Below are 27,834 nucleotides of genomic sequence, written 5' to 3' on the forward strand. Positions count from 1 at the left end.
AAAAGAGGAAAAAATGGGAAGAAATGAGAAATGTATAAAGTTCAACTAGTATTGACTAGAAATACAATATATGGACCATTTCCTTACATGTTACCCGATATCGTTAGCTCTGTCACTTCATTGTCAGAGCACCGTATTGCTTTTCGGTTAATATACATACATGTATATTATACAATTTTGGATTTCAGTGTAGGTCGAGAACATAAGTAAAATGTGAAAATATAAAAATATGTGGTAAAATTGTAAAACTATGGCATTTAACTGATATTGACCGAAGAAACAGAAAGTGATAGCAAACGAGCATAGGTCGTTAAAAAAATGAAAATATAACTTTTTTAATAGTAGGTTAAAACCAAATTTTCACCTGTTAAAAAAGTCCAAAATTTTAATTATATAATCACTCAAAGTGAATAGGTCAATATCAATTGTAGTCCTTTAACCACATATTGAAACTGAAGTCCATAATAGTTATATTATGTAATCACTCAAAGTGAATCCACTTACAGTCCTAAAACAACTTGGCTGTCATTATGTCAAATGGTTAAATTCATGTTTCTTAAATTTGCAAACGTACTACGTAACTTTAGTGTCACCGAACGGCGTGTCGTGCGATATTATTTTCTGCGGACGCACTTTCGCATCGATATCACAAAAGGAGGAATATCACATGACATACTTTCAGCCAAAGAAAACTACAAAAATAATCTTATATAATATATTTTATGTGAAGTCTCTAGGACATTATCAAAAGTACAACCAAGGAAGAACAAAATCCAACCATAAGGAAAATGTGAAAATACAGAAATATTTCCTTTCGTATCACCTGTAACAAAAAAAAATATCGTTAATATCTTTTATAATATTGATATAATGCCACATCTTTTAAGTAACTCATAGTTTGGAGAGAAGTAATATAGGCCTGATATTTGCCCGCTATTCAATCCATATATTCATACTGTATACGTTTTCTATTATTATGAATAAAATACTTCTTGAACTAAGCAATGAATAGTTTCAAAAAGTGAAACTTTTAATAAGAAAAAAGTCCACAAAATTAAATTTAGAGTGTGAACAGGAGTCTGAAGTTTTTTAACGTTAAAAAAATTAATAAAATGTTTGGAAAAACATAAGTTTAAGTTGAATAAGTTGAATACAGATAACATCTCATATAATGATATTTAAGTGCAGAAAAAGTTAGAGGTTGTTGATATTTTGCCAAGAGAGAGGGGGGAAAAAGAAATCAGCTTCACCAAAAAATTGTGTCAAGATTTTATAATTTTGGCCAAAAAAAAAACTAAAGATATTTTTTGCCCTTCATTTTTTTTCCCAATTGTATAGATTTATATTTAAAAAAAACTTTCTTATACATGTATTAATAACCATTTGGAAATGAAATACACATGAAGTACATATTTTTTTTACTTGACTTGAACATATCTTATTTTGTAATATTTCCAATTCCATTTATTTCTTCTGTGATAACTCTTTAAAGGGTAGTTTAGTTGATTTCTTGATAATTCTACCAGAAGGGAAATTTTGCAAAGCCATAGGTCAGGATCTAAGGAGGCCTAATTTGCTTGTAAATCTCAAGCAGCTGTCTTTGTGTTTGACATAAGTGGGCAGTGACTTTTGAAATTGACATGGGAGGCTTCATGTAATGTATACTAATTATACTAATTAATTAGACTACATCTTTATCATTTCACAGTGAAATGGAAATATAAGAAATCATGTACTGTCTAGTAGAGTATGACATGGACATCAACGATAGTTGGAAAGGTGGGATAATTTATGCATAACCAAGTGTACTCTTTGAAACACTTCAAAGATGAATCTTCAGTGTCTAAGACTCACATTTCATTGATTGAACTATATAAAACCTGTACTATAGAACAAAAGTATAGTTCAATATATGGACTTGGAATCAAGAGTAGGGGCAGCTGGTGAACTGTGGGTCAATATATATTAAGTTAAATAAAGCACTCATATTTTCTTAAGCCTTACGCAAGTTAACATATCTATGAAACCTCTTTGTTTGTAATGTTTTTACTTACTGGATTTTCTTCAAATTTGATGCTTTTTTCATCTTTGTCAGCAATGTATTTCATTTCTATGGCAACATGGCTACCTAGATTTAAGAAATTAATAAACTGTAATAAATGGAAGCTTCATGTTGAAATAAAATTACTTTAAATGATTTTAGTAGCAATTGTCAAGATATACAATGCATTCATTATTTGGATTTTTCAGACATACACTGTATCTCATTATCCAATATTAGAATTCCATTTTGGTCTTTTACTGATCAGTTATTTACTATTCTTCACTTGACTCAATAAATCTAACTTCAAAATATTTTTATTTAGTTACTGTTAGAAGCAAGATTCAGTCTTTGTTCTTGTCTACACAACAAATATATATAATCAAGATTCACTATTTTGAAGGTAGCCCTCACTTACTAGCATCATCAGATTGTGTCTGACAGAGTTTTAGCAGCTCCAGTGATATCTCTATGATAACAAAGACTGCTATATAAGCGTACATGATGTATGAAGCCTCCGCTGGGAGACTGGCCCTGTCTATATTCATTCCAAATAAAACTGTGATTGCTGAAATTATGATTAAAAGTTGATTATTATATGTCTCTAATTAGGTGTGGTGTAAATGAAATTTTTATTTGTACTAATATTGAACGTGAATTTGTAAAATTTATTTAAATTATTGCTCACCAGCTAAAATATGTGCAACAGTACCAACTGTAAAGTGGGCTATGTAAAATATCGGTCGCCTCCTATCCGTGGGTGCACATCTGAACAGCGACATTATTGGCTGAAATAAATACCATATTCCCAATTACTAGTACTCGTTTCAAAAACAGTTGGAGATTTTGTTTCTTTGCGCTTCTTTGTTGTAATATCTTCTTGTATATTGATAACTCTTAGCATGGTGACATTGATGGCAAGAAAAGGTGGTATCCAACATTGATAACAGAGTGGTGACAATGATGCCCAGTATAGGGTGGTACCTAACATTTGTAACAGTGTGTGGTGAAAATGATGCCCAGTATAAGGTGGTACCTTACATTTATAACAGTTAGTGAAGTGACAATGTTGCCCAGTATTAGGTGGTAACTTACATTTATAACAGTTAGTGAAGTGACAATGTTGCCCAGTATTAGGTGGTAACTTACATTTATAACAGTTAGTGAAGTGACAATGATGCCCAGTATTGGGTGGTACCTTACTATAACACCTTACACTGATAATAGTTAGTGAAGAGACAAGGATGCCCAGTATAGGGTGGTACCTTACATTTATAACAGTTAGTGAAGTGACAATGATGCCCAGTATTGGGTGGTACCTTACATTGATAACAGTTAGTGAAGTGACAATAATGCCCAGTATTGGGTGGTACCTTACATTTATAACAGTTAGTGAAGTGACAATGATGCCCAGTATAGGGTGGTACCTTACATTTATAACAGTTAGTGAAGTGACAATGATGCCCAGTATAGGGTGGTACCTTACATTGATAACAGTTAGTGAAGTGACAATGATGCCCAGTATTGGGTGGTACCTTACATTTATAACAGTTAGTGAAGTGACAATGATGCCCAGTATAGGGTGGTACCTTACATTGATAACAGTTAGTGAAGTGACAATAATGCCCAGTATTGGGTGGTACCTTACATTTATAACAGTTGGTGAAGTGACAATGATGCCCAGTATTGGGTGGTACCTTACATTTATAACAGTTAGTGAAGTGACAATAATGCCCAGTATTGGGTGGTACCTTACATTTATAACAGTTAGTGAAGTGACAATAATGCCCAGTATTGGGTGGTACCTTACATTTATAACAGTTAGTGAAGTGACAATGATGCCCAGTATTGGGTGGTACCTTACATTTATAACAGTTAGTGAAGTGACAATGATGCCCAGTATTGGGTGGTACCTTACATTGATAACAGTTAGTGAAGTGACAATAATGCCCAGTATTGGGTGGTACCTTACATTTATAACAGTTAGTGAAGTGACAATGATGCCCAGTATAGGGTGGTACCTTACATTTATAACAGTTAGTGAAGTGACAATGATGCCCAGTATAGGGTGGTACCTTACATTATAACAGTTAGTGATGTGACAATGTTGCCCAGTATAAGGTGGTACCTTACATTTATAACAGTTAGTGATGTGACAATGATGCCCAGTATAAGGTGGTACCTTACATTGATAACAGTTAGTGAAGTGACAATAATGCCCAGTATTGAGTGGTACCTTACATTTATAACAGTTAGTGAAGTGACAATGATGCCCAGTATTGGGTGGTACCTTACATTTATAACAGTTAGTGAAGTGACAATAATGCCCAGTATTGGGTGGTACCTTACATTTATAACAGTTAGTGAAGTGACAATAATGCCCAGTATTGGGTGGTACCTTACATTGATAACAGTTAGTGAAGTGACAATAATGCCCAGTATTTACATTTATAACAGTTAGTGAAGTGACAATGATGCCCAGTATTGGGTGGTACCTTACATTTATAACAGTTAGTGAAGTGACAATAATGCCCAGTATAAGGTGGTACCTTACATTTATAACAGTTAGTGAAGTGACAATAATGCCCAGTATTGGGTGGTACCTTACATTGATAACAGTTAGTGAAGTGACAATGATGCCCAGTATTGGGTGGTACCTTACATTTATAACAGTTAGTGAAGTGACAATGATGCCCAGTATTGGGTGGTACCTTACATTTATAACAGTTAGTGAAGTGACAATAATGCCCAGTATTGGGTGGTACCTTACATTTATAACAGTTAGTGAAGTGACAATAATGCCCAGTATTGGGTGGTACCTTACATTTATAACAGTTAGTGAAGTGACAATGATGCCCAGTATTGGGTGGTACCTTACATTTATAACAGTTAGTGAAGTGACAATAATGCCCAGTATAGGGTGGTACCTTACATTATAACAGTTAGTGAAGTGACAATAATGCCCAGTATTGGGTGATACCTTACATTTATAACAGTTAGTGAAATGACAATAATGCCCAGTATTGGGTGGTGCCTTACATATATAATAGTTGGTGAAGTGACAATGATGCCCAGTATTGGGTGGTGCCTTACATTGATTACAGTTGGTGAAGTGACAATGATGCCCAGTATTGGGTGGTACCTTACATTGATAACAGTTAGTGAAGTGACAATGATGCCCAGTATTGGGTGGTACCTTACATTTATAACAGTTAGTGAAGTGACAATGATGCCCAGTATTGGGTGGTACCTTACATTTATAACAGTTAGTGAAGTGACAATGATGCCCAGTATTGGGTGGTACCTTACATTTATAACAGTTAGTGAAGTGACAATGATGCCCAGTATTGGGTGGTACCTTACATTGATAACAGTTGGTGAAGTGACAATGATGCCCAGTATTGAGTGGTACCTTACATTGATAACAGTTAGTGAAGTGACAATGATGCCCAGTATTGGGTGGTACCTTACATTTATAACAGTTAGTGAAGTGACAATAATGCCCAGTATTGGGTGGTACCTTACATTTATAACAGTTAGTGAAGTGACAATGATGCCCAGTATTGGGCTGTACCTTACATTTATAACAGTTAGTGAAGTGACAATGATGCCCAGTATTGGGTGGTACCTTACATTTATAACAGTTAGTGAAGTGACAATGATGCCCAGTATTGGGTGGTACCTTACATTGATAACAGTTAGTGAAGTGACAATAATGCCCAGTATTGGGTGGTACCTTACATTTATAACAGTTAGTGAAGTGACAATAATGCCCAGTATTGGGTGGTACCTTACATTTATAACAGTTAGTGAAGTGACAATGATGCCCAGTATTGGGTGGTACCTTACATTTATAACAGTTAGTGAAGTGACAATGATGCCCAGTATTGGGTGGTACCTTACATTTATAACAGTTAGTGAAGTGACAATGATGCCCAGTATTGGGTGGTACCTTACATTGATAACAGTTAGTGAAGTGACAATGATGCCCAGTATTGGGTGGTACCTTACATTGATAACAGTTAGTGAAGTGACAATGATGCCCAGTATTGGGTGGTACCTTACATTGATAACAGTTAGTGAAGTGACAATAATGCCCAGTATTGAGTGGTACCTTACATTTATAACAGTTAGTGAAGTGACAATGATGCCCAGTATTGGGTGGTACCTTACATTTATAACAGTTAGTGAAGTGACAATGATGCCCAGTATCGGGTGCTACCTTACATTGATAACAGTTAGTGAAGTGACAATAATGCCCAGTATAGGGTGGTACCTTACATTATAACAGTTAGTGAAGTGACAATGATGCCCAGTATAGGGTGGTACCTTACATTTATAACAGTTAGTGAAGTGACAATGATGCCCAGTATTTGGCTGTACCTTACATTTATAACAGTTAGTGAAGTGACAATGATGCCCAGTATTGGGTGGTACCTTACATTTATAACAGTTAGTGAAGTGACAATGATGCCCAGTATTGGGCTGTACCTTACATTTATAACAGTTAGTGAAGTGACAATAATGCCCAGTATTGAGTGGTACCTTACATTTATAACAGTTAGTGAAGTGACAATGTTGCCCAGTATTGGGCTGTACCTTACATTTATAACAGTTAGTGAAGTGACAATGATGCCCAGTATCGGGTGGTACCTTACATTTATAACAGTTAGTGAAGTGACAATGATGCCCAGTATTGGGTGGTACCTTACATTGATAACAGTTAGTGAAGTGACAATGATGCCCAGTATAGGGTGGTACCTTACATTGATAACATTTAGTGAAGTGACAATGATGCCCAGTATTGGGTGGTACCTTACATTGACAACAGTTAGTGAAGTGACAATAATGCCCAGTATTGAGTACCTTACATTTATACCTTACATTTATAACAGTTAGTGAATGTGACAATGATGCCCAGTATTGGATTTCATTTAAGTGGTCCCACAAAACAACCTTACATTTATAACAGTTAGTGAAGTGATTTCCAATAGATGCCAATATATCGATATTACAAAATCGTATTGGATACGATATTTTTTGTCATTGTATTGCAATATATTTACATTGATAACAGTTAGTGAAGTGACAATAATGCCCAGTATTGGGTGGTACCTTACATTTATAACAGTTAGTGAAGTGACAATGATGCCCAGTATTGGGTGGTATCTCAGATAACCTTTTGATTCCTCTACCACAACCTGTAAATAAAAAAAAGTTACAATGTAAATATTCCCCATTTTGAAATGTTTTGACCCATTCAATTATTAATAGAATTTTGAAGTCAATGCTGGCTTCATTGGCTTATTTTTGAATTATTTTAAAGCGTGTGTGTGGGGGGGGGGGTATTAAATGATACAAACCTCTCTATATCCCCCAACATCCACAAATATCACAACAAAGGCTGACACAGTGAAAGTAAAGACTAAAACCATACATGTCCGATGAATCTGGAAATAATATAAAACACATAGATTCATTTACAATTCTAATAGAGGTTAAGTGATGTAACAATTTTAATGTACAAGCATGTAAAAAAAAATATGCCCTGAGTGAACCTTGCTCTTTTCAAGCATCTGCAATAAGTGGCTGCTGAGAAATTATTACATATAGTGTGGAGAGATGTGCATGGACTGGCTGGAAGTTGACATCGGATGTGTATAAAAATAAATCCCACTATATGGCATGCTTAAACAACAATTGTGCTTAAATTTCAAGCATCTGCAATGAGTAGTTGCTTAGAAAACTGCGACCAAAATATGTAACAGGCAGACAGGTGGACATACAGAAATATACACAAGGGTAAAACAGTATAACCCCCCCCCCCTCTTTTCAAAGAGGTGTATAAGAGTGGATAGATTTTTTTTCTTCATTTTATATCTGACATCATGAAATCATTAACTTTGAAACTGAAATACATGCTTTCCTTACCTGGAACCAGACTTTTTGTCCCATTAAAGTAGTTCCTTCCCATCCATTCTTAAAGAACCTGGCTGTGACAATTCCAATGCTTGAGAACATCACCCAGGCAATTATCATGAAGGATCCTGAATGTGAAATAATGAAATTACAGTAAAACTCAATTATACAAAGTCACTGGGACCCTATGAAATTACTTCGCTATATCCATAATTTGTTATATCCATATAGGGAATTTGTTAACTTTATAAATCTGGGCCTTCTGGGGATTCAAGATAACTTCACTATATCCATGAATATCTGTGTTGGTATTAAAAGAGTTTTATTATAAACAACAATTATTTATTAGGGAAAAAATGTAGCTTCAACAGATAGGGATATAAAACATATTATACATCAACAAATCTGATGTCACAATGGGTTCTAAATAAAGTAATAAAGTCAAATAAAAAATTTAAAAGGATTAAATAATTTTTTTTTTTATAATCAATGTAAAAAATAAGAAAAAGAATCTCCAATGGGTTTGTGGTTGCATGGAAATGCTCAGGATATAAAACGCACAACTTACTGAATATAAACATAGGTAATCAAAGATTACGAAGCTCACCTCGACGAATGTTATCAGTTTCAGTTATGCAAATCTCACATCATATTTTCTTATAATATTTAGTATTCATCCAAACAACAATATTCTTGCAAGTTGTGTTTAACCCCTTACATGGCATATACACATTTCTACACGTGTAGTATGAAAATCATGTATAGTGTAAACAAATATTCATAACTGTTAATACTGCAGATATCAAGGACTTCAAGTTCATTTGAATTGATCTGTTTCCAAAACTTTAACCTGGTCTCTTGTATGGAAAATATAGGTCAGATCCAGCATCCGAAGCAAGTCTGATTGTGTCCATCCCTAGATACATCATCCATGCAAGTTTGGTTTAGCTAGGGCTTATAGTTACTTGGGAATGAAAATGTAGGTCAGATTAAGCAAAGTTTACAATAATTCCACGCAAGATTTATTGGGAATGAAAAAGTAGGTCAGAAAAAAGTCTGGTAGTGTCCATCCCTAGATGCATCATCCATGCAAGTTTGGTCCAAAAAGGGCTTATAGATACTTGGGAATGAAAATGTAGGTCAGATCCAGCATCCGAAGCTAGTCTGGTTGTGTCCATCCCTAGAAACATCACCAATGCAAGTTTGGTTCAGGTAGAGGCTTAAAGTTATTTGGGAATGAAAATGTAGATAAAGCATCTGAAGCAAATCCATCCCTAGATGCATCATCCATGCAAGTTTGGTCCAAATAGGGATTTTTTTGGGAATAAATCAGATCCAGCAAAAGTCTGGTAGTGTACATCCCTAGATACATCATCCATGCAAAAACATAGTTAAGTGGGAATGAAAATGTAGTCAGATCCAGCATCCAAAGCAAGTCTGGTAGTGTCCATCCCTAGATGCATCATCCATGCAAGTTTGGTCCAAATAGGGCTGATAGTTCCTGTGGAATGGACCTGCTCCTAAAACTTTAACACACAACACATCAGAAGCAAGTCTGGTAACATCCCTAGATGCATCATCCATGCAAACCACAGGTAGGGCTTAACTTGGGAATGGACCTGCTCCAAAAACTTTAACCTGCTCCAAAAACTTTAACCTGGTCACTCATCTACAAAATGTAGGTCAGATATCACAGTCTGGAATTATGCATATATAGTTTGGTCCAAATAATAGTTCCTTGGGTGTGCTTAACGCCGACGCCAACGCCGGGGGTATAGCATAAGCTCATCTCGACTTCGTCGAGGTGAACTAAAAATCATAAACCTTTAAAAACATAGATCATATATGTATCAAAATGAAAGATCAAATATTCAAAAGATGTGCATATACAAGTGTCAATGACTTGAATCCATTACCATGAATTTTGACCATGAGATTATCTGGCTGTTCCTCTGTCACAAGTGAAGTTGATAGGAAATCTACAGGGGAACTGCTGGCAGACTTTGTACTATGTTTTGTTACAGTGCTACCTACAACAGAAGTGGAAATTTAAGTCCAAATACATGTATATCATTCTCAAATTCAATTACAAACCCCCCTCCCCTCCCAAGGGTAAGCTTAATTCATAATTTTGATATCACAATTACTAAAAATTTTAGTGAAACAGCTAAGTGGACTACCTTAATTAAAATTAAATCACTTTCTGCTAATCATTATTTTTTGGACATCAATAAAATGCTCTAATCATGCAATCTAAATTAGATGATCTACAATCTGGATTGCAACCTAGCTTTAGCAATACTTTGAACATACAGCATATGAGTTGTTAAAATCATTCAATTGTCATTCCTTTACTCATTCTAAATATCAGTACATTTCCACCATACACGTCACAGATGGTAAAAAGTCAAGTCGCAACCGGACTCAAACCCAGGGCCTCTGATGTACCGTGCCAGCGCTCTAACCACTGAGCTATTGAGACCCGATATATTGATTGACTTTCACCCACCTGTGAACCCTGTGACACACAACTCACCTGCCAGAGGTCCGGTGGATCTGAGTAAATACCACTTCTGTGTCAGACTGAACACCTTGGGGTTGATACTGTCCAGAGTCCGCTCCACCACACACCTCACCCTGCCTGCTGTCTGCGAGGTCTCTAGGACTCTCACGCCACTCCCTGCCAACTACAAGTACATGTATTTAGACAATCTTAAGAATAATGGAACATTTTTTTTTATAAAAATCTATAATATATAATTAAGGACTGCCTTGTTGTAGTCAAAAAAGTTGGAGAATATACCCCCCAGTCTTGAAATTTAGTTGGCAAATAACAACCTTATCCTTTGGAATAGGACAGAATCTTTCAATTTTCAAAGTATATCCACCAAGGCAGGAATTATTTCTTTAATCCTTAAGGTGAATTTCATCCCAATTAAAATAAGTTTTTGGTTGCTTCTGATAATTAAATAAAGACCTGAAAAGAAGTAAATCTTTTAAAATTTCAGCTTCATTTCAGAAAATTTAAATTATGGGTTTGCTGATAACAGAGGATAGCTGATCAAGTGGTTTGCCCAATAATATTTATAAAACATACACTTGGAAGAGCTAAATATGATGTCCCAGTGGTATATCCCAGCTCAAATGACACCATTCCACTGTTTACTTTACATGACATCACACTGTCACCACCCTGTTGAATACATACAAAGGTATTTATAAGTAAAACAGAGCAACCATTTGTAAGTACATGGAGTACCACCTACACACAACCTAACAAGAAACAGAAACCAATGGAGGACCAACAGACAGACAGACAGACCAACCGACTGACAGCAAAATGCCCTCCCTTCTTTAAATGGGGGCATAAAAATGTATAATCTATAGGGAAATTCATTTCAACAAAAACCAGTGTTATTTAACAAACACTCCTATGTATAAGCTATTCAAGAATTATTTTCCAAAATAAACCTATGTATAAGCATTTGATTCAATGGCAAATTATTTTCCATACAAAAAAAAAATATGCAGCCTAAAAGTTTTATCAAATTTCATTCAACATAACCCTGCCTAGAATTTATACCACATAGGGTATAATAATATGCAGCCTGTTCAACATAACCCTGCCTAGAATAGATAGTCTGTTTCTCTGCATTTTTACCAGAATAACTGATATTAAAGTTAAATGTAAGATCAAACATGATTATCCCAATAATTGTGGTTGGCCACATTTTCAATTTCATATTTGACTTACCATTTTGGCATCACTTGAAAGTCCAATGGCTTGATATTGGTTTCCCAGTGACATTTGCATCATTTCAAATCTTACTAAGTCATTTCGCTTTTGCCAAGTTATCATATAAGTGCATCTGGTTCCACTACAACTTTCCAGACAACCTTTGGTGGTCCCACATTCTGGGTCAGGGGAAATGTTAGATGCAGAAGTCTGAATTTTACAGAGAAAAATATTTTTAGTTAATATTTAAATTTTAGAAAAAATGATAGAAAAAGAGTCTATAATGGAAGTGAGATTTCAATAGTTGTTGAATGGTTTAAATCAATGAATAAAAACTGTATGGTTAATTATATTAACTCAGGAATCTTGAATAAGGATGTAACACCTTTTGACACAGTAGTTGATAGGTTTTCACATTTTTTATAATAAAAGCAATTAACTATTAATCTATAAAAAGTTTCTCAAGCACCACCACATCTCTGGATTTATCAGTTTTACTTATAAATATGAAAATGGAAAGAACTTAAATTTTTTCAATGTTGAAAAAGAAAATTGAGTTATGCCCCTTTAAATGCTTCTTGCAGAAAGATGTTCACATTGATCCTGAGTGTCAGATAATTCGTGAATTAACTTTTTATAAAATGCTTGAAATAACAATTTATTCAAAGTTTTACATTTTATATAATTTTTTTAAGTTTTCAAATTTAAGGCCTGAGAACTAAAAATTAATTTTTTACAAAATGATATATTTTTCTATAGAAAATTAAAAGACCTGTAAAGTTATCAAACCCTGCATTGCTCTACTTTTTATATTCAAATATTTTACAGGAAAATAAGCTCTTTATCTACCTAAGGATGTTTGACTTTTCACAACTCATTTTATTAATTAAAAGTCCTTGAAATCAGTAACCCTTTTACACAGTAAAACTCGTTTAATACGTACACCAAATTGAGCTTTCACGGATATAGCCAAGTTTTTTTTTGATTCCCAGCTGTATAAATTTAGCAATTAAATTCCTTATACGGATATAACAAATTACGGATATAGCAAAGCAATTTCACAGGTCCCAGTGACTTTGTAATAATCAAGTTTTACTGTATATGTCAAACAAAATGACCTATACCGTGGTCTGTAGTGTAGTGGTAGCTTTGAGTGTCGTCGTAGTTGAAGACACAGCTGTTGTGTGTACAGTCCCCACTGACAAGAAGTTTACTTCACTGGGGGAGGCTGTTTTTGTGGTGTAATGATAGCTAACATTGCCATCTGAAATGAAATAAGTTTATATACAATAAAATTATAAACAACTGTTTATCCTGAGGATCTTGAACTAAAAATTATCTATCAAGTTGTTAGTATTTGAAAATAGTCAGTAAGTTCAGATAATGACCTTTTTCCCTAGCATATGCTGAATACAGTTCCGATTCACCTGACCTTAAAGACAATTTGTTTATAACCAATTTTAAGTTTTGAGACCCTGTGCAGCAATATGTCTTGAGCATGCAAACATCAGTTATTTTTAGTTAGTGGCTATAGTTTTATAAATATTGATCCGTTAATGCATTGAATTTGATCTTTTGTTTTGATCTTAATTTTAATGTGGTAGAAACATAACTTTTGTTTTTAGTTTATGGGTATTTTTACTTTGTAAAATTAACAATGATCTGAAGCTTAGTGTGGTTTTGGTTATTCTATAGTAGTATTCATTTTCTGGGGACAATGTATTAGATTTTAAAAGTTGTAGATGGTATCACCATCAAAATTAGGTTTCTAACATAGCCATCTGTTAATACTGTGTAAATTGCAAGGAGCTATGATAAAATGTCTATATAATTTTATAATAATTTTCAATATTTCTCTATTTGCATTAATAAAAGAATCAAAATAATTTTAATTAAATAGAACTTTATGATCAAAATATAGCCTAGTATTTATGAATGGCCTTTTGAATCTGTTGTCATTTTGCAACACAATTTTTCAGCAACTTTTTGAGTGATAATGGATATATGGATTTGGTTATCTGCCTAACGAAGCTCTGTTGTCATATCCTAAGAACATTTACCTTAATAGGAAAATATGCCACAGACGTTTGATATAAAATTGATTTATTCATAACACATTCTGCATTGCGTTTCTGGAGCAGTGTTAAGTTTATACCTACCTATAACAGCTCCCATGGAATGTAGGACGTACCAGGGCTGAGATAAGCTGAAGACCTCTGGATTCGTACTGTTAATGGTCCGCTCAACCACACACCTGATCACATTGTCTATCTGGGATGTTTCTATAACACTGATTTCTGTGTCGTTTGGCTGAAAGGAAAATTCTCATTTATGAATACATACACATTCAGCTTTACAAGATTATCTATAGGTGTTTGAATTAACACCTTATGTATTTCAAAGGTTTTTTTAAGGTAAAATCTAATAAATAAATTAGAAATATGTCCATATGACATAAATCTCAAGGGTATAAAAAAACAAGGAATATGTCCTAAAAAGTTGGATATAGGAATTCACAAAATTATGTATAAGTGCATGCTTACATAAAAAAATCTTAAATAGTTTGTTTAAAACGCAAAATGCATGGGTATATTAGTAATGCAACATGAAAATTTGTATTAGCGAATGAAATTTGATCAGAATATCTTTAAAAAATTTCTGTAAAATTGAAATTTAAAAAGTTGGATATAGATGATAAATATTTACATAATAATGTATAAGTGCATAAGCTTACATAAAAAAATCTTAAATGGTTTGTTTAAAACTAAGCAAAATGAAAATTTAAGAAAAGTGAGGTGAAGGTCACAGGAAAGTTCAAGGTCAAACATTTTTTATGCATGCTGTTGAATAGTTCTCATATATATGTATCGGCATAAGAAGTTTGATAAAAATATTTTGAATGTTCTATTAAAAACTGAGCTAAAAACTAATTTAAAATAAATGAAGTTAAGGTCAAATGAAAGGTAAGGTAAAAAAAAATGTTGATGCAGCTGCATAGCTCTCATCAATATGTATCAGCATATGAAGTTTGATAAAAAGATCTTGTATAGTTTCTTTGAAATTGAGCTTTGAACTGAGCTAAACACAAAGTGTGATGAAAGGACAGACAGAAGGACAGAAGAACGGAAGGATGGAAGAATGGAAGACAGACATGAGAAACACTATATGCCCCAGCCATATTCATGGCGGGCATAAAAATCAGGATCTCTATGTCAATGGGTCAAACAGAAACTCAGAAAGTTTTCACTTAATTTTGTAACTTTGTTTTAAGGCCTAAATAGTATTTTTGGATCTGAAGTTTCATTTGCATTGTTTCAACTGAACACTGTTAACAAATATTAGTCCATCAAAAATAGTCGTTTACAATTTTCACATAACCCATTCTTTGTTATGGAAACAACTTTCCAGCCAATTACTTGTAAGGCTATATGACTGAGAAGGTTTCATGTTATGAAGATGAATAGGAGTAAACTTACGTCGGTGATTGGTCTAAACTTAAACATACTGGGGATGTTGTATCCTTGCTCAATTTCCACCTTTCCTCCATAGGCCTTACAAACCATTACACTGTCATTACCCTGAAGAAAAAACATTACATTAATCAAATCTGAAGCTCACAATATACCATCAATTAAAAAAAAATTTGCACAAGTGAAACCTTGCATTGAAATATCATTATTGTATCATGATTATAATTAAGTCATATATCTTCTTATGAACTTTTTTTTTTGCAAAGACATCTGAAAGATTTTCACCTGTTTTCTAAATTATTCTATTGTACTTACCATTTTTTGATCGTCTGATAATCCTAAAGCTTGATATTTATTGCCGGCTCCAAAGTCCTGTAGAAATTCAAACCTGATGAGATTTCCATTTTTTTGCCAGCTGACTTGGTAGGTACAGGTACCACCGTGGCAGTCAGACAGGCATTCTTTAGAGGATCCACATTCTGGATCTCGCACGACCGAGAACTTAGGCAGAGAAGTGGTTATTTTGTAGTTTGTGGTTTTACTATGAACAATAGTAGCTCTGTAAGGAATACGATTTGATGTTTAATAAAATGTCCTTTATTATATTAAACAATTTAATTTCAGACTTCTTCAATCATAAAACAATTTCTTATTCTAAAATGAGCCAGATAACATTGCCTTCTTTAATTAAATTTATATTAGCTAATTTTTTTTTTTACAAAATTGCATATTGCATATCATCAAAGAATATATATTATGTTGTCTGGGTCTATATCAAATTAGTTGACCTCAAAATAATTATACAATTACTTGAAATACACATCCCCCGACATTTCACTACTCTGTTTCCATACAAAGGTCAATGCTAGGTGATTGGTATTAGCATTACTGTGTGTGGCATCCTGTAAAACATTTCAAAAGAATTTGTTCAAATCATATAGAGGAAGATCATCAACACTGTCAAATAACTTTTTTGGTTTCCTTTTAATAATTTATATACCTTTATTTTGTTAGCAAATAATCAATAGATTATCACATTTCCTTTCAACTAACATTTGTCTACTACCAGCAATTAATTCATGAAAAAAAACATTTTCTTTTTCTTCTGAAAGTCTTAATTCGATAAAAAATCTTAATTTGAAAATGTGCGAAAGATAATTTTGCCAAAAAAGAACATTAAAGCTGTACTTGTTTGTACAATCATTTCTTTCAAATGTTAAAAGGTGTCACTGTCAACATTTTCAGAGGTACGTGAAAAATGTTTCATCATTTTGTTCTAAATGGGCATGCACTTGTGATATTTTCACTAAGTGTTATCATTAAAGAACTTTCAATGCTGCCTTTTCTTTATTCCCTCCTACAGTATCTGTTTGTGTTAAGTACCTACTGTATCTGAACAGCTCCGTGTGTTGCTAGGCATTGTGATGTAACTTCCTGTTACTGTTTCAGAGGGATTCATTGGCATAACTCGTAGGAGGAATCCTTTAAAGTAACTATTCCAAGCCCAAATCACCACTGTGTAAAACAAAAATAACCTTGAAAAATCTCATCCTAATGTACATGATTTCATTTTTGTGTTAATTCCTAAGTGTACAATTTTAAGAGATAAATTGGAGTAACTGATCTTAAATGAGCTCACAAAATGATACAAGAAGTCCCATATGAGTATAATGGCAGCCTATCTTTTAATTGCCATGGGAAAGCCCAAATACACTGTATCTGCCCATTTAAAACATAAAGTAGAGGGTGCATGTAGTCAGTGAAATTATGCAATAATGATTCTGAGTAAGTATCATACAGTTTTATTCATAGGGTACCAAAACATGACAGACTGACAGTGAGAGGACAACCCCATCACTATACATGTTAATTAGCCATGCATAGTTCAATATTGATAATATAAATATCTATACAATGGTATCTTTAATATGTAGAATTGTCAAACCTGTCCATTCTTTTCCAGATTTCGTAGAATTCACATAATAAGGAAGGTTCTCGTCGTTTACTGGTCCCGAGTGAAATGGGACGAAATCGTAATCTTTTTTGGGAGCCTCATCTTGTTTACAGCCGGGTGAGCCTGACGGGTATGCCAGGCATTGCCACAGGACATCAGCGATCAATAGACTCAGTAGAGCGTTCCCAAACATCGCTAAAATCCTGGTGCTAAACACAGAAATTAGGAAATAATATCATACACATTTGTAATTTCATTATAATCACAATCATATATTCGTAAATTCCATGTAAGATGAAACGAAAATTCAAATTGTTTTGCTTTCTATGAAAGTGCTCTATCTCAGTAGCATTGGATTTTGTGTATTGGATTTTTCCCATGCTCTGATTCACCTGGCAATTGTACTAGACACAAGACTAGGGATTTAAATCATGAAGGCAGAAAACACATAAAGATAGGACATATTAAAGGTTTACTTTAATATCATCAAGAGCTCATTACAATGATGTTGCATTATGTGACATAACAGGAAATAGAAAATGAACTGAGATTTATATGTAGATCCATTTACTTTGTAAAGATTCATTGTAAAGATTGAACTCAGTTTAGCTTTGACAGAAGTAAGAATAAAATGTAAACATTTCAGCTACACCTTGAGTCAACATCAATTACTTTATGTTTAAAATTTAAAAATTCAAATCAATTAAAATAAATCCCCATATTTTTAAAAGGAAAACTTTTTATTCCACAAATTTGAGAGAAAAATATTATAAATTTTATCATTCATATAAAAAGAGGACTGCATTAAGTTATATCTACAAATCTTAGGACACCAAGGAAAATTCTACTGCCTTACATATGCATACATGTATTGTGGTCTTTTCGTGTCAATATATATAAAGATATCGGTCTAAGCCTGAAAAGATGCAACACTTTTTTGGAATGTTCCAATAATCAATTCCCTGACCTCTGCCTTTAATAAGTAAATGCTTATTATAAACAGTATCCCATACAATGTTTAAAGTCCATGATAAACTAGATTTAATCAATATATATGAAGCTAACACTGCTTGGGACATATTAAATCTTATATAAATTTAAGGGAATATTCTTTACGAGTAATGAATCTCTAAGTAATATAAGATGATCTGTAAATGTAAAGATAAATATTTAAAAGTAGAAAGATTCAATGTATAACAGGATCTTACCAAAGTGTTTAGTACTCCAATTAAAAGAAATAATAATGCCTTGTGTTCAGTGTTTTATAACATGTATACTTGTATATAACCCTGAATGATCAATGGCCTTTTAAAGAAATTGACAATTCTAAAAATAGAACGTTATACTGTTACAGTTCAAAGATTTTCTTTGGAGAATTTAAATGATTAACTTTAAACTGACTTTCATATGACAGTCTCTCCAAAATTTTCATATTATCTTTTTCACGAAAGGACTAATTTACAAATTGAAAAAAATTTGTTATTAATAAATACTGCATTCATTATTAAAAAACTCTTTTTAAAGGACATAAAAATAATAATGATTAAACTTCAACATTTTAATAATGAACAAATGAAAGAAAAACTCATTGTTTTTGATTTTAAAATGTGTAAACGGTCCCCGAGCTCATGTTATACAATAATAAAAAATGATAATTTTATGTATATTCTAATTTTTACCTCATCATAAACCCTTCATAGTTCTCTCTATGCTGTTTTCCCAAAAAAATAAGGGTACTGTGAGCAATGAGCTCACTAAATGATACCCCCCGCTTCCCATATGAATATAATGGCAGTGTCCATGTTTTGCTCTGGAAAATCCAAAATATATGTCAGATCAAAAAAGTAAAATAGGGGTTGCACAATGGCAACAATTATTAAAGATTCTGTGAAAGTTTCATTAAATTTCTTTCAGTGGTATGAGAGGAGTTGCGGATAGGAGATGGGTACCCCAAAGGCGTAACAGACGGACGGACGGACATACCGATTACTATATACCCTCCCGCTTTTCAAGCAGGGCCGGGTTATAATAAATTGATAAAACTACTTCCTACATAAAGCTTTTAAAAATGTACAGTTTTGTTTTATTTATTGCACATGTAACTTAGTACATGAAACATTCTGTTGTTATGAAATTTTTATTGTTCTTTTTTAATCAGAATATACCTCTATGCTATTGACTTGAAGGCAAATTTCAAAATTTTTGGCAGAAACTCTTAGTTTTTATCACAAAAAGGTTAGTTGCAACCCCCCCTTCCCCCTTTTCAATCCAATTTCCTCCCCAATGTAAAATACATGCACTTGCCAATGTCCCTGATGAAGCTTGAAATCTTTATATGCAACAATTTTCATTTTATGCATCTTAGTGTGATTCAATGTTCTATGAATGTCTTAGAAACAGACTTATAAAAAGTAGATATTTGTAGGTCACATATTTCTGTCTAATGTTGATTTCTGAAATAAATATTAACATAAACTAGAGGTACTGTGAGCAATTAGCTCACTAAGTGATATCCCCCGCCTCCCATATGATAATAATGACAATGTGCCTGTTTTGCTCTTGGAGATTCGAAATAAGTGTCAGATCGAAAAGTAAAATAGGAGGTGCAAAATGACATATTAAATGTAAAAAAGAATCTGTGAAAGTATCATTAAATTTTGTCCAGTGGTATAGGAGGAGTTGCGGATAAGAGATGGGTACCCTTCAATACTATAAAAAAAGAATGGCAGTGTCAAAGTTTCGCTCTGGAAAACCCAAAATATGTGTCCAATCAAAAGGTAGAAAGGTGCACAATGGCACTATGTAACAAAGATTCTGTGAAAGTCTCATCAAATGTCATTCAGCAGTATAAGTGGAGTTGCAGATAAGAGATGGGTACAACAAAGCGTAACAGACAGACGGACGGACATAACGATTACTATATACCCTCCCGCTTTTCAAGCAGGGGGTATAAAGAGGAATACTACAACCAGATTTGCATGTATTTAATGATGCTTACGACTTACCTTTTAAAATTTGGTTTAAGCCTTTACAGACCGATATTAGTTCTGATTTATTTTATTCTTTATCATGCATTTTTTTCAGAGAAATGTATGAAATAGTTTTTAAACTTTTACATGTAATGAATGAATAATATAATATTCTTATAAAACATGTCAAGAAGAATCATATAAAGATATTTTCAATTTGTTTATGTATTTACTAAAATGAAATACTTTATTATACACCCCGCTTGAAAAGTGGGAGGGTATACTGTAATCGATATGTCCGTCTGTCCGTCTAGCTGTCCATCTGTCTGTTACGCTTTGGGATACCTATCTCTTATCCGCAACTCCTCTTATACCACTGAGGGAAATTTAATGAAACTTTCACAGAATCTTTATTACATATTGCCATTGTGCACCTCCTATTCTACTTTTTGATCCGACACATATTTTGGGTTTCCTGGCCACAGCAAAACATGGACTTTGCCATTATAACCATATGGGAGGCGGGGGGGTATCATTTAGTGAGCTCATTGTTCACAGTACCTCTAGTTTGTAAATATTTTAATAAACTTACAGATAAAATCATCCATTATATGTGTCATGGTTAAAAAGGATGCCCCTACTGACATGCAAGTTTTAAATATGTGAATGTATGAGAGTGTTTATAAAGTATTTGGTCAAAATGACACTAAAAAATAAGATACAAATAAATGTGCTACTTTTATTTTCTTAAATCGGTTATTTTCTTTTTCAAGGGATACTCAAACTAAATGGTACTTTATCAAATAAATGAAAAGGTATTCATATTTTTTCTCCTAGTTTTTTAATTTAAGAAACTTAAATTGCTTACGAACTTTTTTCTCACACATATTACAAACTCATAGTATGCTACTATGCATTTACTAACAGGAAATTTAAAACCCTGAAGCACCTGAATTTCAGATCAAACAATTCTTAGTTTATATTGTCTCTGGAAAAATGCCCAAAAAATTTCCTGAAAAGCATATCATATAATGAAACTATTGTCAATATCTTAATGACAAAACCTTAGTTTAACGAATTCCTCCTTAAAGGGAATTTTAAATAGAAAGTGCACACAAATTAACTTATGACGAGTGTCAGCTCTTTACAAAAAGACTTACAGAGTGCAATTCTAAAAAGAAACCTAGTATTTGTACACTCCTTGAATATTTTATGTGTATAGTCATCCTGGCAAGTTCAGTAAAAACGCGTAAAGTGGTCTAAAATTTTTAGTAAATACACGAATTTCCTAGCAATTTAGTAATTACATGTATTTCCTAAAACAGCCAGTAAATACATGTATTTACTGAACAGTTTAGGAAATACGTGAAATTCCTGATTTCACATATTTACTGTAACATATACATTACTTTGAGAAATCAGAAATATGTTTATGAATATTTTCAATTATTCAACACTTGGTTTTCAGAACCTGAGGCCAGACTACCTTAAAAAGTTAAAGTTTGAATAATATTGAAAAATATTAATATAACAATCTATCCTCAAAAGAAATAGGAGTTATTCCTCTTGACCTGCAAAGGGGAGATGTGTTTACACCTAAGTGTCAATAGCAGTGATATTTAGTACTGGGAGGGGGGTTCAAAATATTATGGCCATAAAATCTTGAGTCCCCTGCCCTTTTAATTCTACAGAGAGGGGGTTTTAAAATATTATGGCCATAAAATATCGAGCCCCCCTGCCCATTTAATTTTACTGGGAGGGGGGTTCAAAATATTATGGCCATAAAATATCGAGTCCCCCTGCCCTTTTAATTTTAAAGAGAGGGGGTTCAAAATATTATGGCCATAAAATATTGAACCCCCCTGTCCTTTTAATTTAGGAGGGATGGGGTTCAAAATATTATGGCCATAAAATATTGAGTCCCCCTTCCATTTAATTTTACTGGGAGGGGGTTCAAAATATTATGGCCATAAAATATTGAGTCCCCCTGCCCTTTAAATTTAAGAGGGAGGGGGGTTCAAAATATTATGGCCATAAAATATTGAACCCCCCTGTCCTTTTAATTTAAGAGGGATGTGGTTCAAAATATTATGGCCATAAAATATCGAGTCCCCCTGTCCATTTAATTTTAAAGAGAGGGGGTTCAAAATATTATGGCCATAAAATATTGAACCCCCCTGTCCTTTTAATTTAAGAGGGATGTGGTTCAAAATATTATGGCCATAAAATATTGAGTCCCCCTGTCCATTTAATTTTACAGAGAGGGGGATTCAAAATATTATGGCCATAAAATATTTAGAAATAGGAATTCTATTATCTTTTTTTTTTTTTAGCAATTTATTGTATGTGGGTGAATTAAAAAAATAATGACTATTAAATTTAATTTTTTTCGGACTACCCATAACATATTTTTCACAAATTCTATATCAGCATATAGTATATGTATTCTAGTTAAAATTTCTGTAGTGGCAATATGACCATTAAATAAAAAAGATTCAGAGTTTTTTTAAATCTTAATTAGTGCAACTTTTTCTGAAAAAAGAAAATAAGAGCTATGTGGCAACGCACTTTGAAAAAATTACGCACTTTGAAAAAATTTTTCAAAGTGCGTTAATTTTTGGGACCAGGTTAACGCACTTTGAAAAAAAAAAAAATTTTCAAAGTGCGTTAATATCGACCATATTAACGCACTTTGAAAAAAAATTCTGCATGGCTTAGTCAATATTCCGACAAATCTCAGGTATGATAAATTATCATTTGAACCTGATTTGATACTTTTTGTCCCCTGCTTGAAAAGTGGGGGATATTAATTTGGGTCTATCTGTCCGTCCGTCCGTCTAGCTGTCCGTCCATCCGTCTTTCTGTAACGCTTTCGTTTCCACACGATATCTCGACAACCCTTTGAGCTTTTGCAATGAAATTTAACATAACAGAATCCTTGTGGCCTTAGGAAGACCCTTTTGAATTTGGGGTCAAAAGGTCAAGATTCAAGGGCGTAAAGAACTACGAAGGATAGTATTATTCTTCCGCCTATCTCTAAGTCAATTCTCAAAAGTTAACATATTGGAATGATTCTCAAAATTTTTATAGATATTCATATGAATTTTCATAAAACTTTACTTATTTGGGATACCAAAGAGAGATAACTCTATAATTTTGGCAAAACTTGTGTTTTTCACTATAGAAATCAACGGAAAACTGAAAATATTTTTAAAACATCTCCCCCCCCCCCCCCCCCCGCGAAACAAAAATTCCTTATTTACAGGTAATATGGACTGTTATTTTACAAATTTATACCAAAGCTTTTTGTGTTTCACCGGGGGGGGGGGGGGGCATATGTTTATAGACAAAACACTAAAAAAAAATGCTTATTTTCACCAATTTTAAAGCTATTTAAAACTAAATAATTGTATTTTATTAATTTATATATGCTTTATTTATTTGCGTAAAACATGAGAAAAGATATTAGATACATGTTATCATATTTATGATTATTTCGAAATATGGCGATTCTTGAAAGTTCATCACTATATCCCATCATACGTTGCGAGGGGATAATACTGTTGTCTATTTCTAAAATATAAGTCTAATTCCTTTTGTTTCATGAAAATTTTTTCAAAGTGCGTTAAATGTTTACATGGTGTAAAATTATGATGTACAGTCTTAACGCACTTTGAAAAAATTTTTTCAAAGTGCGTTGATTTTGTCCCAAATTCAACGCACTTTGAAAAAATTTTTCAAAGTGCGTTAACCTGGTCCCAAAAATTAACGCACTTTGAAAAATTTTTTCAAAGTGCGTAATTTTTCAAAGTGCGTTGTAACAGAGCTATAAGTCCATAAAGATTTTCTAAAATATGCAATCTAAAGAAATGTAATTTTTATGCTCCAAAATTGTAATTAAACAGCAATAGAAATTATAAATTCTAAACGTTTATTAATTAGTTTTTTCTCTTGTGTATATGTATATTTTTTAAAAATGATTTTAAAATTTTGACTGTTGTTTTTTAATAACATTATTTTTTCCAATTCTGAGTTTTAATATAAAACTATGAAACTTTTTTTGACATACAATTTTTTTTATTTTATCAACAAGAGGCCCACGGGCTTTATAGGTCACCTGAGTATCACGTAACAACTTTCCAACAATTGAATTTGGTTTGTGTTTTAACCAGAGGCCATGAAATTCACAATTTTGAAAGAGGCACCATTGCTTATCATAATTATAAATTTAGCATGCTTACTTTATTTACTTAATACCAAGAGGCAGATCAGAGTAACAAAGAGAAAATTCACTTCCACTTTATAACTAGTTGTGCACCCCACCCCAAAGGAAGCACTGACCCTGGAGCCACATATTTAAATATTTTGGAAATTTTATCATAGATTTTATTTCATCATAAATGGTTGATTAATGCCAAAGAGCAGATTTCAAAGCATTAATTTATTTTCAGACTATGTAACCCCCCACCCCCACCCTCCGCTCTTTGATATCCTTGACCCAGGGGGCATGAAATTAACTATTTTGCTAGATGCACCTTTCTTCCTCATAAACATATAAACTTGGATCATAGACATAATAAGTAGCAAAGGACAAGACTTTCAAAGAATTAATGTATTTTTCACTACATAATCAAAAGAGCCCCCCCCACCCCCTTCCTCCTTACACCGAATCGCAAAACCTCTGACACATTGGCCATGAAATTCACAAATTTGGTTGAGGCATTAAATGGGCAGAGGACTCGATATTTTATGGCCATAATATTTTGAACCCCCTCCCTCTTAAATTAAAAGGACAGGGGGGTTCAATATTTTATGGCCATAATATTTTGAACCCCCCTCCCTGTAAAATTAAAAGGGCAGGGGACTCAATATTTATGGCCATAATATTTTGAACCCCCCTTCCTTGTAAAATTAAATGGGCAGGGAACTTGATACTTTATGGCCATAATATTTTGAACCCCCTCCCTCTTAAATCAAAAGGACAGGGGGTTCGATATTTTATGGCTATAATATTTTGAACCCCCCTCCCTGTAAAATTAAATGGGCAGGGGACTCGATATTTTATGGCCATAATATTTTGAACCCTCCTCCCAGTAAAATTATAAGGGCAGGGGGACTCGATATTTTATGGCCATAATATTTTGAACCCCCCTCCCTGTAAAATTAAAAGGGCAGGGGACTCAATATTTATGGCCATAATATTTTGAACCCCCCTTCCTTGTAAAATTAAATGGGCAGGGAACTTGATACTTTATGGCCATAATATTTTGAACCCCCTCCCTCTTAAATCAAAAGGACAGGGGGTTCGATATTTTATGGCTATAATATTTTGAACCCCCCTCCCTGTAAAATTAAATGGGCAGGGGACTCGATATTTTATGGCCATAATATTTTGAACCCCCCTCCCAGTAAAATTATAAGGGCAGGGGACTCGATATTTTATGGCTATAATATTTTGAACCCCCCTCCCTCTTAAATTAAAAGGACAGGGGGGTTCAATATTTTATGGCTATAATATTTTGAACCCGCTCCCTCTTAAATTAAAAGGACAGGGGGGTTCGATATTTTATGGCTATAATATTTTGAATCCCCCTCCCTCTTAAATTAAAAGGGCAGGGGACTCGATAGTTTATGGCCATAATATTTTGAACCCCCCTCCCTGTAAAATTAAAAGGGCAGGGGACTCGATATTTTATGGCTATAATATTTTGAACCCCCCTCCCTCTTAAATTAAAAGGACAGGGGGGTTCAATATTTTATGGCTATAATATTTTGAACCCGCTCCCTCTTAAATTAAAAGGACAGGGGGGTTCAATATTCTATGGCTATAATATTTTGAATCCCCCCTCCCTCTTAAATTAAAAGGGTGGGGGAACTCAGTATTTTATGGCCATAATATTTTGAACCCCGGGTTCAATATTTTATAGGGGGGTTCAATATTTCGCAGCGATATTTTGAACCTGGGTTCAAAATATCGCAGGGTTCAATATATTATATGACACCGGTATTATAATATGAGATTTTGTTAAGATCATTAACACAAAAAAAATAAATAAATATAAATTCAATTCATATCTATATTTATTTAATTATCATTTTGTGAGCTTACAGTTTTATGTGTTTTATTTCTGTCCTGTCAGGAATAATTTATCCACTGTGCAACTTTACAATCTTGTAAATTAAGCTAATTAATCTCTTTGTTCACAACTTTGATTCAAGAATGTAGAATAATGAAGACATCATCCACTGCAGAGATTCATCATAACCTCATAATAAAATTGATTTATGAAATCACCTGGGTTGATAGGGACCTGCACACAGTCCACACACACAGATTTCAAGTAATATTTTGAACTTCTGGAATATCTATATATGATATCACCACTTGTAATCGTTCTAGTATTTCACATGGAGATATAATAGTGTGTTCGGAAAGGTATCTAATATGGCAAGACGAATTTTAAGACACATTTGATGACATGTCCTTGCATTTTCAGAAATAAACTTTGTCCTTAATACTTTTGGGAAAAGTAGAAATTTTGTTGTGTATTTTAAATGAACTAGAGGTACTGTGAGAACTGAGGTCACTGAATGATACCCCCTGCCTCCCATATGAATATAATGCCAAACAGACAAAGTTCATGTTTTGCTCTGGTAGACCCAGAATAAGTGTCAGATGAAAAAGTAAAATAAGAGGTGCACAATGGCTTTATGTAATGAAGAATCTGTGAACGTATTATTCAATTTTATTCAGTAGCATAGGAGGAGTTGCAGAAAAGAGATGGGTACCCTTCAATGTTATAGAAAAATGGCAGTGTCAATGTTTTGATTTGGAAAACCCAAAATATGTTTTCGATCAGAGAGTAAAATAGTAGCTAGGTGCACATTAGCATTATGTAACAAAGAATCTGTGAAAGTCTCATTAAATTTCATTTAGTGGTATAAGAGGAGTTGCTGGTAAGAGATGGGTACCTCAAAGTGTAAAAGACGGATGGACATTTATCCATCCATCCATCCATCCATCCATCCATCCGTCCGTCTGTCTGTTGCGCTTTGGGGTACCTGTCTCTTATCTGCAACTCCTCAACTTCTCTTTTACCACTGGATGAAATATAATGAGACTGTCATAGAATCTTTGTTACATAGTGCCATATCTACTATTTATTTACTGGTACTATTTGATCAGATGCATATTTTGAGTTTCCCAGAGGAAAACCTAGAAATGGCACTTCTTTCTATAATATTGAAGGGTGCCCATCTCTTATCTGCAACTCCTCCTATACCACGGAATAAAACTTAAATATAGAGATAGTTTCACACATATAATGCCATTATGTAACACCAATTTTACTTATTGATCTGACACTTATTTTATGTCTACCAGATCAGAACAAGTACTTTGCCATTTTAATCATATAGGGGGTGGGGGTTGTCATCATTTAGTGAGCTCATTGCTCACAGTACATGTGCCTCTAGTTATATTTTATATACTGGTATATATAACATGTAAATATTCAAAGCTAATTTACAAATCCATATACCCTACAAGTGAAGCGGTGTCCTTCTGCAGTACATATAGCACAAGACGGTAACGGTACAACTTCTTTTTTACTTGGACTTGTAAATGTTGCAGAGGAAAGAAATATGGTGGATACTGCTTCACTTCTATCATAATGACTTTGTAAAATAGCTTTACTAAAACTTTTCCCAACCTTTGAAATGGCTATATGTTTAGTGTCCTCCCT

The 27,834-nt window shown here is 33.5% G+C and overlaps 1 protein-coding gene across 2 annotated transcripts; it reads right to left on the reverse strand.

Moving 5' to 3' along the window:
• Nucleotides 1-733: 733 nt before the first annotated feature.
• On the reverse strand, nucleotides 734-27,834 carry LOC134256912 (putative ferric-chelate reductase 1). Of its 2 annotated transcripts, none has more exons than XM_062739590.1 (19): nucleotides 27,802-27,834; nucleotides 17,112-17,329; nucleotides 16,554-16,681; nucleotides 15,977-16,068; nucleotides 15,482-15,725; nucleotides 15,173-15,274; nucleotides 13,856-14,006; nucleotides 12,821-12,960; nucleotides 11,715-11,906; nucleotides 11,058-11,153; nucleotides 10,493-10,647; nucleotides 9,877-9,986; nucleotides 7,973-8,088; nucleotides 7,405-7,491; nucleotides 7,162-7,242; nucleotides 2,730-2,829; nucleotides 2,460-2,609; nucleotides 2,055-2,128; nucleotides 734-823 (listed from the first exon to the last, which is right to left on the reverse strand). In XM_062739590.1, the coding sequence occupies exons 2-19, from the start codon at nucleotides 17,311-17,313 to the stop codon at nucleotides 734-736; spliced, it is 2,310 nt and encodes a 769-aa protein (XP_062595574.1). In that variant the 5' UTR covers nucleotides 17,314-17,329; nucleotides 27,802-27,834. The 2 variants fall into 2 exon arrangements, with proteins under 2 accessions (XP_062595574.1, XP_062595573.1); XM_062739589.1 differs by lacking the exon at nucleotides 27,802-27,834 and adding an exon at nucleotides 18,329-18,413.

Source organism: Saccostrea cucullata, unplaced genomic scaffold (genome assembly GCF_032062105.1).
Source record: "Saccostrea cucullata isolate Sc308-1 unplaced genomic scaffold, CSIRO_AGI_Scuc_v1 ctg804, whole genome shotgun sequence".
Lineage (NCBI taxonomy): Eukaryota > Metazoa > Mollusca > Bivalvia > Ostreida > Ostreidae > Saccostrea > Saccostrea cuccullata.